This window comes from Vulpes lagopus, chromosome 21 (assembly GCF_018345385.1).
Source record: "Vulpes lagopus strain Blue_001 chromosome 21, ASM1834538v1, whole genome shotgun sequence".
NCBI classification, from domain to species: domain Eukaryota; kingdom Metazoa; phylum Chordata; class Mammalia; order Carnivora; family Canidae; genus Vulpes; species Vulpes lagopus.
This window is the reverse complement of record NC_054844.1, coordinates 43,713,534-43,726,058: the sequence shown is the minus strand read 5'-3', so window position 1 is coordinate 43,726,058 and position 12,525 is coordinate 43,713,534. Positions and strand designations below refer to the sequence as shown.

General features: G+C 51.7%; 1 protein-coding gene across 2 annotated transcripts; it reads right to left on the bottom strand.

Moving 5' to 3' along the window:
- Positions 1–52: 52 nt before the first annotated feature.
- ZNF740 (zinc finger protein 740) lies at positions 53–11,500 on the bottom strand. 2 transcript variants are annotated; one of them, XM_041736155.1, is made up of 7 exons: positions 10,330–11,500; positions 8,659–9,185; positions 5,756–5,905; positions 5,325–5,414; positions 4,721–4,844; positions 4,275–4,393; positions 53–3,334 (listed from the first exon to the last, which is right to left on the bottom strand). In XM_041736155.1, exons 2-7 carry the CDS (start codon positions 8,665–8,667, stop codon positions 3,245–3,247), a joined length of 582 nt encoding a protein of 193 aa, XP_041592089.1. In that variant the 5' UTR covers positions 8,668–9,185; positions 10,330–11,500; the 3' UTR covers positions 53–3,244. The 2 variants fall into 2 exon arrangements, with proteins under 2 accessions (XP_041592089.1, XP_041592088.1); XM_041736154.1 differs by having other exon boundaries at positions 8,859–9,185; positions 10,330–11,496.
- Between the last annotated feature and the right edge of the window lie 1,025 nt (positions 11,501–12,525).

The following is a 12,525-nucleotide window of genomic DNA, read 5'->3' as shown; positions in this document are numbered from 1 at the left end:
GAAAACCACTTTGGCCCCAAAGTAAAAGCTTTCCCAAAAAAGAGATAGTATGTAGAAAAGCCCCATTTTCTTTTTATTTAAATATCCTAAATATATCACGAAGGAACATACACTGCACTTTAATGGTAAAAAGATACAAGTTTATAACATCTTATAAAAACTACCATTTAAAAGTGATCTTGTTCATTTGATATTCCCCTCCCCCAATAGCAAAATAAGTATATTAAAAAAAAAAAGAGAGAGAGAGAGAGAGGGAGAAGAGGACAGAGAGGAAGAGTAGGAGGGGTTGTTAAGATAAAAGCCCCAGGACTGCAGCAGAGGCAAAGAGCATCTGGGGAGAGGGTTAGAAGTTGTGGCGGGACCCACGTTTCATTTAACCCTCCAAGGTCAAGCCATAGGGCACAATCAGTAGCTAAGTGATGAAAGAGGCTGTTGGGGGCTGGACGGAGAAGAGTTGGGGTGCAGGGAAGGGCAGGGCTGGTAGGGCCCGGTCCAAGGGCCCACCCAGAACTGGTGCTACTCTCCCAGACCCCCAAATCCCATGTCCCGGTCTCTGAGAGCCTGCCCTCCCTCCCTTTCCCTTCACTCCAAACGCACCTGAGGCATCTGTCCAGTGCTAGGCCCCGTCAGCTGAGGAGGGCGGGGGCCTTGGGCCCAGGCGCCTCTGCAGCGCTTAGTCTGTGGTTTCCCTGGGGTTGTGAGGGGGCTCCTGGGCCCCCTGGGAGGCTGAATCACTCCTTTCACCTCTTTGCTCCTCTCTCCTCACACATCCTTGGCCCCAGCAGCTCAGCACCTGGACGACTGAACCAACCACCTACTGCTCCTGAGTTTCCCCCACACCCAGTCCTTGGCAGGGGTGCTTCTGGTATGGCTCTTTATACATCTGCTCACAAACTGCCTCTCCTCCGCCCACCCTGGCAGGAGGCTGGGGCCGTGGGGGTCCAGGGCGCACTGTGACCTAAGTACACATCCGCACACGTGGGGGCATAGGTCACTCATGGGATTTTCTCCACACACACCCCAACCCTAAACAGATTAGCTGCAAGTGGCAGGGAACGAGGCCTCCCATTTTCAAAAGTGCTCGTGGGAGAATAGTTTTGTAGATGGAGCTTCCCTCCAAGAATGTATTCCCAGAAGTGAAGGATCAGTTCCAGCCCCAGCCCCAGCCCCAGCCCCAGCCCTCACACACAGGAAGACACCCGGCCTGCGGGGACCACAGGGCAGCTTCGAGGACTGAGGTCCAGATTCTGGACCGTATCAAATGGAAGTGCCAGCACAAAGCTGGAGAGCACAGGCAGCAAACGCGCCCCGTGTCTCTCCCAAAGGATCTCAGGTGCCATTAGGGAAAGTCTGTAGGGTGCCACGCCTTTCTTTTTCCCTGAAATCCTCACATTTCAGAGGTATAGAGCTCCCCTCCCCCCCCGCCCTCCCAAACAGGTAGCAGCCGGGAGCTTTCTGCTGCTGTTCCCTACACCTTCCAGGAAATGAAGTCACACCACCTGGAGCTGCCATCCTAGATCCCCACTGACAGCATGGTCAGGTTCACCAAGCCTCCATGATTACTCCCCTCTCCAGGTCAGGGCAGGCCACAGCGGGGGCCAACCAAACCCCAGAACCTTCCACAACAAGGTTTTTTTTTTTAAATTTCACTTTAGAAAATTCATGTTTACAAGCTTTGGCTTGGGTTAGACACCCTAACCAGCCTGCTGAATCAATCCCAAACCCCCCTCCAAAACAAAGCCCTTCACTCCCCTAAATCGAGTTCCTCAGCTCCCTCTGGGTCCTCAAGCACCCTTCAGATTAGGTGGTGGTGGTGGGGGGCTGTTTCATGCTCATCCTCCCCTGAGCTGAGGGCCAGAGAAGGGTTTGGCTCAATAATATGCCATCTCCAAATGCAAGCACACGTGAATGAACACACTCATGCATGCACGCACACGCACGCTCACACACACACACACACACACACCCCTGATCACTTTTTTGGGGGTGGATAGGGTGGTGGTGTTGGGGCAGAGGAGCAAAGAACGTGATTAAGAACAAAACCTACAATAGGTTTCTTCCTCAGTCCTTTCTCTGCAGCGCCCCTTTCCCCCCTAATTCTTGGTTGGGTAGGGATGGCCATTAAGAAGGAAGCGAAGATCTTATTCTTTGGAACCGAAGGCCACACCCTATCTCCTCTACCTGAATACAGTGATAGGACTTGGGCAGGGAGAGCAGCTCACGCTGCTCAACAGTCATGTCAGGGGACACCAAACTCCTTTGTTCCTTGAACAGTTGCTGCTCAACTTGGGATTAGTCTCAGGTTGTTCCTAAGACGACACAAGGAGAGACAGCCCCACTTTGATATCCATGACTACGCGCTCAACACCTCTGTCTGGCTCAGGAGTCAATGGCAGCGAGGTAGCCACACACTATCTCCAAGATCGAGTGCCCAAGAGGGCATGGAAGGGCTCCGTGGGCCGTTCTCACCCAAGTTCCCTCCACAAGGCACTTGAGCTGACCCCATCAGGTACCGGGTGGCCTGGGCCATTCCAACAGCCGTGGGCTGTCCCCGGGGGAAGTAAGAGGTACCTGCCCACTCTAGTTGGACCCAGCCCTTGTCTGCTCTTCCCACCATTCTTCCTTCTGTCCCTACAGTGTATAAGGAGACCAATGCAAACTCAGCTGCCATCCCTGATACTACTCTCCTTCAAACAGAAGGTGAGGTGCAGGGCTGTGAACACTGAGGATCAACTGCAACCAAAACCTCAATTTTGGGGAGGGCTGGACCAGCCATAGTCCCTGCTTTGACCAGGGCTCTATGCCTCCATATTACCTGTATCCACAGTGTAGCTGCTAAAATTGCTTTTGGAAAAACAAAAACAAGAACAGAACAAACAAACAAATCCCTCTCCCCAATCCTTTCCATGTCAGCTGCCAGCTGGAGTCCAAGGTTGTGGGAGCCACACCAGTCTTGGTCCTGTACCTTCAGTCCCCACCTATAACCTCAGCCAAGGGTCCAGGGACTAGCTTCCCTACCCAGGAATGCTGGAGGAACGTCCCCGAGATACTCATAGTCTCAGATTATTTACAGAGCTGAGGCTCTGAGGCCGCTGTCCCCTGATGCACTCTTCTGGTTTCCTGGGTCCACTCCTCCAGGAGGGGGACAGGTACAGACGGGGTGGTGGTGGCACCATCACACCAGAGAGGGTGCGCTCTTCGGTAAATTCTTCTGATCACTCCCACCACCCAGGGCCCCTTGCGCCTATAGAGAAAACTGCCCGTCGGAAGTCTTGGACTGGCACCCTTGGCACATCCGTTTGTGTCTGAGTAATCGATCTGTCCGAGAAAAACACTGAGAAGAAAGGAAGGATTAAGTGTTGAGAGGAGAACCTCAGCTACCTGCTGGCTAACTCTGCCTTCCCCACACGGGGGCCGCATCCTGTTCCTCAAGCCTTCAACAAGTACGCAGATGGCAGGAGCACACAGTGGTTAAGAGCACAGGCTCTCAAGTCTGAGTCCTGGCTGTGCGCCCTTGGCCACGGTATCTAACAGCACTCAATCTGGACACTCATCTGTAACGAGGCTAAAATACCTTCACAGAAGGGCTACATCATTCATCCAATATTTATTGTCTGTCTCAAGGCAGGTACAGTTCTTGGGGCTGAGGATAGAGTGGAGAACCGGAGGGGCAAAAATCTCTGCCTCATGGAACTTCCATTCTAGCGTTTTGAGATTCAGTGTAAGAGAGTGGAGCAAAGCATCCAGGAAATGTTAGCTGTTATCATTTCTCATCTTTTGTTCGTGTCTTGTTTTGGTCCTCTCACATTCCCATCAGATCAGACACTGAACCCCCCCCAGGGCAGTCTTTCTTCTTCCAGGTGCACCAGCTCTGAAGTCTGACTGAATCCTGCCTCTGCCCTCGATCTACTGTGTCCTTAGAAACTTAACTCTCTTTGAATCTCAATTTCCCCCAAAGCGAAATGATGGCAACACAGCTACTTTATGGAGTTAACACGAGGATTAAAAAAATAATCTATGTCAAATATGCTCTCATAGTACCTTGTGCAGAAGTACTCAAGAAATGCTGCTATTGTTGTGACCATGATTCCCACGGCCCCTCCCCAAAAACAGTTGCATAAAGCCGGAGAGATGCACCTCACCCCGAGGTAGTAGGTCTATGGTGGCCAGGAGTGTGAGGTGGCTTCCTATTGGGCAGAGGATGGCGGCTAGCCCGGGTTCTCGGTGAAGGAAGTGTTTGTTGTGTGGGGCGGATGGATGACACGTGAGCTTACCTGATGACACCGTTCGCACTGGTAGGGCTTTTCACCACTGTGCACACGCTTGTGACGCTCCAGGTGGTACTTCTGGATGAAGCGCATATCACATATATCACACTCAAATGGCTTCTCACCTGGCCCAGGTGGAGAGAGAAGTTAGTATTAGGAGGTACACAAGGCAGGGACTTCATTCCAGCTATTTTCCCAGAAACGTTTAATTCTTAGTAATGTGCAGACACCTAATTGGGAAAGGTCCTCAAAGCTGCTGGTCTCAGTGACACTAGAAATCTCTCCAGCTAATTCACTTATCTTCTTCCTCTATTTCTCATGCTCAGCCTCTGAAACATTTTTTAGTATGTGTGCTGCCGAAGTGAGCACATCGGCCTCTAAAAACAAACCCAACAAGAGCTGCACACACACACTAAAAACTACAAACTACTGACTATGAGCAAAACACTTACCAGTATGAATAAGGATGTGCCGCTTCAGGTGGTAACTGCTCCTAAAGGCTCCAAAGCAGTGTTCACAAATAAAATTTTTGGGAATCTTTACTTGAAAAGAGCCGTTTTGTTCCACTACCACCACCTAGGGGCAACAATCAGGCATGTCATAAGGCTATCCCCTCAGCCTCCTCTCGGCCCCCATCCTACTCTGAGTCAATTTCCAGTTTCTGGACAAAGTAATCTTTCTGATGTTGTCATCTCCCTCATCCCTAGAGTTAAGAGACCCTCTGAGGCAGGAGGTGGGCATGGGTAAGCTGTCTGCCCATCAAACCCAACACCTCCGAATGTGACCTGAGGCTGGGGGGGGGGGGGCGGGGGGCACTGCCTGCCCTTTGCCACAGGATCCCACGCTTCCCTGGCTCCTGTTCCTTTACCAAGGATGTTCCAAAGAGTGCAGAGATCAAAGACCAACGCGGTCTATGGAGGAAATCAGTGACACACTCACTGGCTATGAGTAACCAAAACATCTAGGGAAAACTCCAGGTTGAACCACAGAGGAAAGAAAAGGAGGATTAACCCCATTACCAAATGGTACCAGACTGGGGATTACCCCATTACCTGCCTTTTTAACAGTCTTCTTTGAATGAGAGGACTCAGCCAAGCTGTCATCATCTTTGCGACTCCGGGACTTATCACTGTCTTTTCGGTGGCCCTTTTAAAACAAATCAAAGCTAAGCTCACGGTCTATCTCTGCACACAAGACAGGAAACCAAATGCTGCTTGCAGACAACTTCTAAATGAGAGTAACCACCTGCCCCAAAGATTTAGAGACGGTATTCATCCATTTCCTAAGTGCTATGGTGTTAAGGGGTTAGAGATAAAGAAAAGTCCTTCCTTAGCTCTCTAAAATACCCACATTCATTCATTCCCCAGCTGGATCCCTTTTCCCCACTTCCCTAAATAGAAGCGCTGAGAAGTCAAAGCTTGGCATCTCCTGGCAGAGAGCTTGGGCCACCCGACCCCCAGGTGCCACGATGGACTCAAACGCTGTACCTGACTCGAGCACCTCAGCACATCAGGGCTACCTGCCCGCTCTCCATTCTCGGCCTGCTTGCTGGCAATCTGGCTCAGCATCATCTTCTTGCTGGCTGCAGTAGGAACCAAACTCACACCTGCTAGGCCTTCACAAGCCAGGAGACTTGCCTAAGTTGAAAGGAGATGAGGTGTCAGGTCACCTGGCAGGGCAGGGCAAAAACAGGCTGCCATCTTCCATAGAACTACCTTACACACCCAGCCACAAACAAACTGCCTCCCTAGGGAGCATCCCTCTTCACTCTTCACGAAACTGCTTCCTTCAAGAGTCCTCCCTAACTCACCTCACCAGGAGTCAGTTGTTACTCATCAGCATTTAGATATACATCAAGTCAATAGCCAGGTATCATGGACACTTTGGTCATTAGCAGTGTGGTAGGGACAGTGTGTCAACATGTTACTAGGTACTTCTAGGCCCTGTGAATGGGCAGGAGGGTCGGCTAACCCTGCTGAGCCATGGAAATGGGAGAGCAAACCTTCCTCTTTTTTTTTTTTTTTTTTTAAGATTTTATTTATTTATTCATGAGAGACACACACACACACACAGAGGCAGAGACATAGAGGGAGAAGCAGGCTCCACGTAGAGAGCCCGACGTGGGACTCGATCCTGGCACTGGGATCAGGCCCTGGACTGAAGGCAGATGCTCAACCGCTGAGCCACCCAGGGATCCCCATCCTTCCTCCTCTCAATAAAAGCTTCAGGGGCCACTTATGATGGGCGGACCTCACTGATGCCAAATATATAATATATTCTATCAGGTCCCATAAACATGCTTATCAGCAAAATTAGGTCAATTCTCCCCTTAGATTTTTATGTTTCCTAAGTGTCATCAATTATAATGGGTACGGAAATTAAATCACTTGGAAAGATTTTACCACTGAGTATCACTTTCTCTTGACCCCCAAGGCCATTTATCTGTGTGCAAATCCATATATGCTGTTTTCCATATATAATCCGTTTTATCCATTTTCACATTCTCTACTTTATGTACACCTTAAAAATTACTGAAATAGGAACAATTAAAAAATTTCTTTTCCGTTTTATCCATTTTCACATTCTCTACTCTATGTACACTTTAAAAATTACTGAAATAGAATTAAATTTGAAAGAAGATTAAAAAAACTTCTTTTTTATGGCTATATTCTCCAAACTGACTTTGTTTAGACAGCACTAGAGAATGTACTTTTCTTACTTAGAAAAAAAAAAAATTTTTTTTAAGAAACACTAAAGAAATAGTTGATCAGTAAACTTCCACAAGTGATTTTTATTAAAAAAAAATTCCTTTTGGGAAAAAAAAAAGTAATAAAAATAAAAAAAATTTCTTTTAGAGATTCCTTTTAGTATATCCTGGGACCCCCTCTCTCTCCTTCAAGGACTTTGGACAGAAAGGTCTAGAGGTGGAAAGTTTAGTTCTGCTGTTTCACCATGTGAGCTTGGGCAAATTACCCCACCTCTTCAGATCTCATTTTCCTTAAATGCAAAATGTTTATGAGAGCATCTACTCTTGCAGGGCTGATGAGAATGAAAATAAGATACAAATGCCTAGCAGTACCCAGCACAAAGTTAGTGATTAGTGAAAGGCAGTCTTCTCAGAACAAGAGTGAACATGATGCCATGAAGTGGGTTGCAAACAAAGGAAGAAGAAACCGAAGGGCTCCTAATCGGCATGAAAAGGAGGAAGCTATGCATGTGGCTGGAAGAAAGCCAATTATACTATAATCAGGCTGTCATCCTGGTGAGACTAGTAAGGGAGGGTCCCTGGAAGAAAGCTGGGAGCAGCCCTGAGGATGCCTGCAAATAGCTTTGCTATCCACACTTAAAACAACCTAACAGATCATCCTGTCTCTCCAATCCATCCTGTCCCCTAACAATGACAATTACCTTCTAGATGCACTGATCTGACATTACTCTTAATGTTCTTCAGAAAGCTCCCATTCTCTACAGAATAAAGTTGAATTCCTTAGCAAGGCATAAAAGGCCCTTGGGTTATACTTGTACTTCTCCAGGAAACAAGTCCCTCATCTTAACTTTCCCCTCTATCACTAACTATCCTATCCCCATAACCCGTTTAAAATTTTTTTAAAAGATTTTATTTATTTATTCATGAGAGACACACCGAGAGGCAGAGACACAGGCACAGGGAGAAGCAGGCTCCACACTGGGAGCCTGACGTGGGACTGGATCCCGGGGCCCCCGGGGCCACGCCCTGGACTAAAGGTGGCGCTAAACCACTGAGCCAACCAGGCCGCCCCCCATAACCCGGGCCGCCCCCCCCATAACCCCTTTAAATTCTTTCCTCCTTAATTAGCCAACTACCCACAGTACTCCTAACCTCATCACATTCTCCTATGCCTCTAAGTCTCTGCCCATGCAGTTCTCCTTGTATGAATGCCCTGTTCTGCTTGTTTATCTAGCAAAATCCCATGCATTCTTCAAGCTTCATCTGCTTTTCATCCAGGCAGAGGTACCCTTCTCTCCTCCACAGTGTATATACCTTTATTATTGCATGTTTCTTCAATCAACAGATCCATTGATTTTCTACTGCTAACCAACCAGTATGCAAGGTATTGTGAATATAAAGATAAATTATAAACTGTCTCTCCATTTCCCCCCACCCCAACCCAACTAGCCTGGAAGCGTGCTGGGGACGGGGACAATCTTATTCATCTTTGTATCCCCAGCACAATGCCTTGCATGTAACAGGAGCTCAATTAATTCCCGTTGGAAAAAAAAAACAAAAAAAACAAACGAAGCATTCACCACACTCTTCACTCCCTCATGCCCCTCAGCACTCAACGTACCAAGTGTAAACTGAGCAGTTTTACAAAAGTCCCATCAGTGCCTGTGATGCAGAATAGCCTACCTCCTTCATTTGACTGGAAGCTCCCTGAAGGCAGGGGCTGTGGCCTGTCTCCTTTCCTTCCTCTAGATCTCCCCCTGGTGCTTAATACAGAGCTCGGCTCACTGGGTTGGTCAATATGTTGACTAAGGCAGCATTCAAGAGTGAAACTGCAAACACGCTTCCCAGTGATCTTGAAGGAGGAGGATTCTATAGCTTTTTACCTGAGCCATGCTGATTTCTCACTTAATGTAACCCAAAAGTTCAGGAGTTTCTTGGTCCACCTTTCCTAAGACACTGTTGTGTGAAGAACTGTCACCAAATCACTGTAACAACTCCTTCGTGTCCCTTCAGTCCCGCTGCCATATTGAACTGCCTTTGTCTTCAAACAGAACTTAGTGTCCTCCAAGGGGGGGGGGGGGGGAGATAGAGGTTCCAAGAATCCCTGGACTCTGCCTGGCTCTTGTCTATGGTCTGAAGAAACAGTCGGCCAGTCTTGGGTTTTCCAAATGAAATCTTCTCGTTGACGTTTCACGCTCTGTTTCAGAAACCTGAAACCACAAAGGGAGACGGGGCTGTTAGGTGCAACACTCTCAGGCCAAAGGACGGGCGCGGTAGGCTGAACTTTTTTGTTGTTGTTGTTTTGTCTTGTTTTTGTTTTTGGCTGGGTGCTCTCTGTGAACCTCAGGGAGAGGACGTTAGTCCAGCAGAATTTTCTTTCTGGGTCAGGAGAAGAAACTGGTCTCCAGGGCAAAGAGGAGCTGCCAACGGGAGTAAAAGCGACCAGGGGATGGGAGGGGGGGGGGCGCTCATGGAGGAACTGCAACAGGCCCACGGCTTGGATTTGCCTTTTTACGAAGAGAAGGGGGCGGAGGCCCTTCGGGGCTTTTGTGTCGTGTGGGCCGGGCCGCGAAGCTCGCACTTTATTAAGGAGGCCAGCACCGGGGGGTAGAGAAATGCTCGGAGGCGACCGCCGGACGCTCGCTGGGGCAGCCAGGCAGCAGGCCGACTGGCAGGGTGCGCCCGGCCGGCCCACACGTGCGCGCTCCCCGAGTCCGCCCGAAGGTACGGAGACTCGCTGCGGCGGCGGGGAGGCGGGCAGGCGGGCATGCAGGCAGGAGGCGGGCAGGAGGCAGGCAGGCGGGCATGCAGGCAGGAAGGCAGGCAGGCGGGTAAGCAGGCAGGAGGCGGGCAGGCAGGAGGCAGGCAGGCAAGCAGGCCGGCGGGCAGGAGGCAGGCAGGCGGGTAAGCAGGCAGGAGGCGGGCAAGCAGGCCGGCGGGCAGGCAGGAGGCAGGCAGGCAGGCGGGCAAGCAGGCCGGCGGGCAGGAGGCAGGCAGGCGGGTAAGCAGGCAGGCCGGCGGGCAGGCGGGCAGGCCGGCAGGAGGCAGGCGGGCAGGCCGGCGCCGCGCGTCCCCTCCTCCCCCTCCCCTCCCGCCGCCCCGAGGAGGAGCGCGCCCGCGCCCCCGCCAGGCCACCCTCTCCGCCGGCCGGGGACGCGGCCCTCCAGGCGGGCGGGGGGCGCAGCGCGCGCGTCCCCGGCGCTCCCGGCGCTCCCCGGCCCGCCCCGGCCGGCCCCCTCCCGCCTTCCCCTCCCCCTCCCCCTCCCCCTCCCGCGCGGCGCCCCACGGCCTGCGCGCTGCCGAGGCGCTGCCGCCCGCCCGGACGCCGCCGCGCTCCCCGAGGCGCGCCCCTACCTGCCGGGCGCGGCCTCCCGCGGCCTCCCCCGCCGCGCGGCGCCTCCTCCAGGCCCCAGCGCCCCGTGCCAAGCCTGGGGCCGCCGCTGCCCTGCCGGGACCGAGGCAAGTTTACAAACACCAACCCGGGGCCCGTTTCCCCGGAAGCACTTCCCCCTCCCCCGCGCCCCCTCAGCCGAGCAGCGATATCCACTTCCGGGCTCGGAGCCGGGGACCGGCGGGAGCAGCCAGAAAGGGGGTGAGGCCGAGGACGCTGGGAGGGGGCGCCGCCGGCGAGGGGGCGGGGCCGGCGCGCGGGAGGACGGGAAAGGGGGCGGGCCGGCGGCGCCGCGCGTGCGCCGTGCCGTGGGCGCGCCCCCGGCGGCCATCTTGGCTGAGGGCAGGAACGGAGACGGTCAGGTGACGCGCGCCAGGTGCGCTCTGATGGTTCCGCTAGGTGGGTCGGCTAAGGCTCGTTGGGGACGCGCCTTGGCCTCCCTCGCTCGCCGACCATCTCCCTGTCGCTTCTGAGCCTGGGCCGCCCAGTCGGCCGGGAGGAGGAGTTAACTTTCTGCGGGGTGAACTCGAGCCGGGCCCCCGAGGCGACCCTGGTGCCCCACCGCGCTGCGCCAGCCCAGGCCTGCGGGCGAGCGGCATCGCCTCCCCGCCGGGAGGACGCCGTGGGGCCCCGCTCGGCGCACGGTCAGCTCCATCCGAGCCCGAGCGCCGCGGCGGCGCCTGTGCCCGCGCTAAGAAAACGGAGACCGTGAGCTCCCCTTAGAGTCTCCCACCCCCGGCTGTTGGGGGCAGGCCCCGCTCATGATGGACTGTGCCAGGTGCTCCTAAGGGAAGGAATTGTCGGTTCCGTTTAAGGCCCAGCTTCTGCTGCAGGTGCTGTCAGGCTGTGGGTTTAGGAAACACCAATTGAGATGTCAAAAGAAAAAAAATTAAATTATGGAAAAAAAAAAGAGGCGTTCCCAACTATCCCTTTGTACACGGGTTTCGTTTCCCCCAGTGCTTTGTTGTTTTGAGCCGTTGACAGCAATTCTTTGTGCTCTTAGACTCATGATGAAATTGATGAAATAGAGAAGTGTTATCAGAAATAAAATTTTTTAAGAGTTTTTATTTGTTTATTCATGAAACCCAGGCAGAGGGAGAAGCAGGCTCCATGCAGGGAGCCCCACGTGGGACTCGACCCCGGGACCCCAGGGTCACGCCCTGGGCCGAAGGCAGGCGCCAAACCGTTGAGCCACCCAGGCTGCCCCGAAATATTTTTAAATTTTTTTTGAAAGAAATATTTTTAAAAAAAATTAGCTCATATTTATTTTGACAGATCCGCACACACGAAAGAATAAAAGGCAAGAAGTGTGAAGTTTCTTCTTCTATCCTGTGCTTCTGAAGATAGTCACTCTTATCAGTTTGGCAAATGTACATTCAGGTCTTTTTCTATACTCATACGCATTTTTTTTTTAAGTTATTTACTTTTTTTTTTGAGAGAAACACAAACAGGAGGGAGGGGCAGATGCAAATGCCAGGCTGAGCAGGGAGTCCAATGTGGCTGGATCCCAGGGTGCTGGGATCCTGATCTGAGCAGAAGGCAGATGCTTCACAGATGGAGCCACCCAGTTGCCCCTTGCATAAATTTATTTTTCATCCAGTGTATTGAGCACTTTCAGTGCTGAATCTAACACTTCAGTTCAGAAGTGTTAGATTGTAGACATCTAAGTTCTTTAATATTTTAACAGTCGTGTAATATTCTAACTTATATTTGAATTATTTTTTTTAAATTTTTTTATTTATTTATGATAGTCACACACAGAGAGAGAGAGAGAGGCAGAGACACAGGCAGAGGGAGAAGCAGGCTCCATGCACCGGGAGCCCGATGTGGGATTCGATCCCGGGTCTCCAGGATCGCGCCCTGGGCCAAAGGCAGGCGCCAAACCGCTGCGCCACCCAGGGATCCCCTCTAACTTATATTTGTACTTTGATTTGTCCAAACTCATCCTGATGAACATTTAGGTTAATTTCGTTATTTTGGCTTAAAAACAATGCCATAAGGAACATCTTCATATGGTTATCCTTTTGCATTAGTAGATTCGTAGATAGGATACGTGCGTTTTAAATTTCAGTCAAGGGCAGCCCGGGTGGTTTAGCACTGCCGTGGGCCCAGGACCTGATCCTGGAGTCACGGGATCAAGTCCCACATCAGGCTCCCTG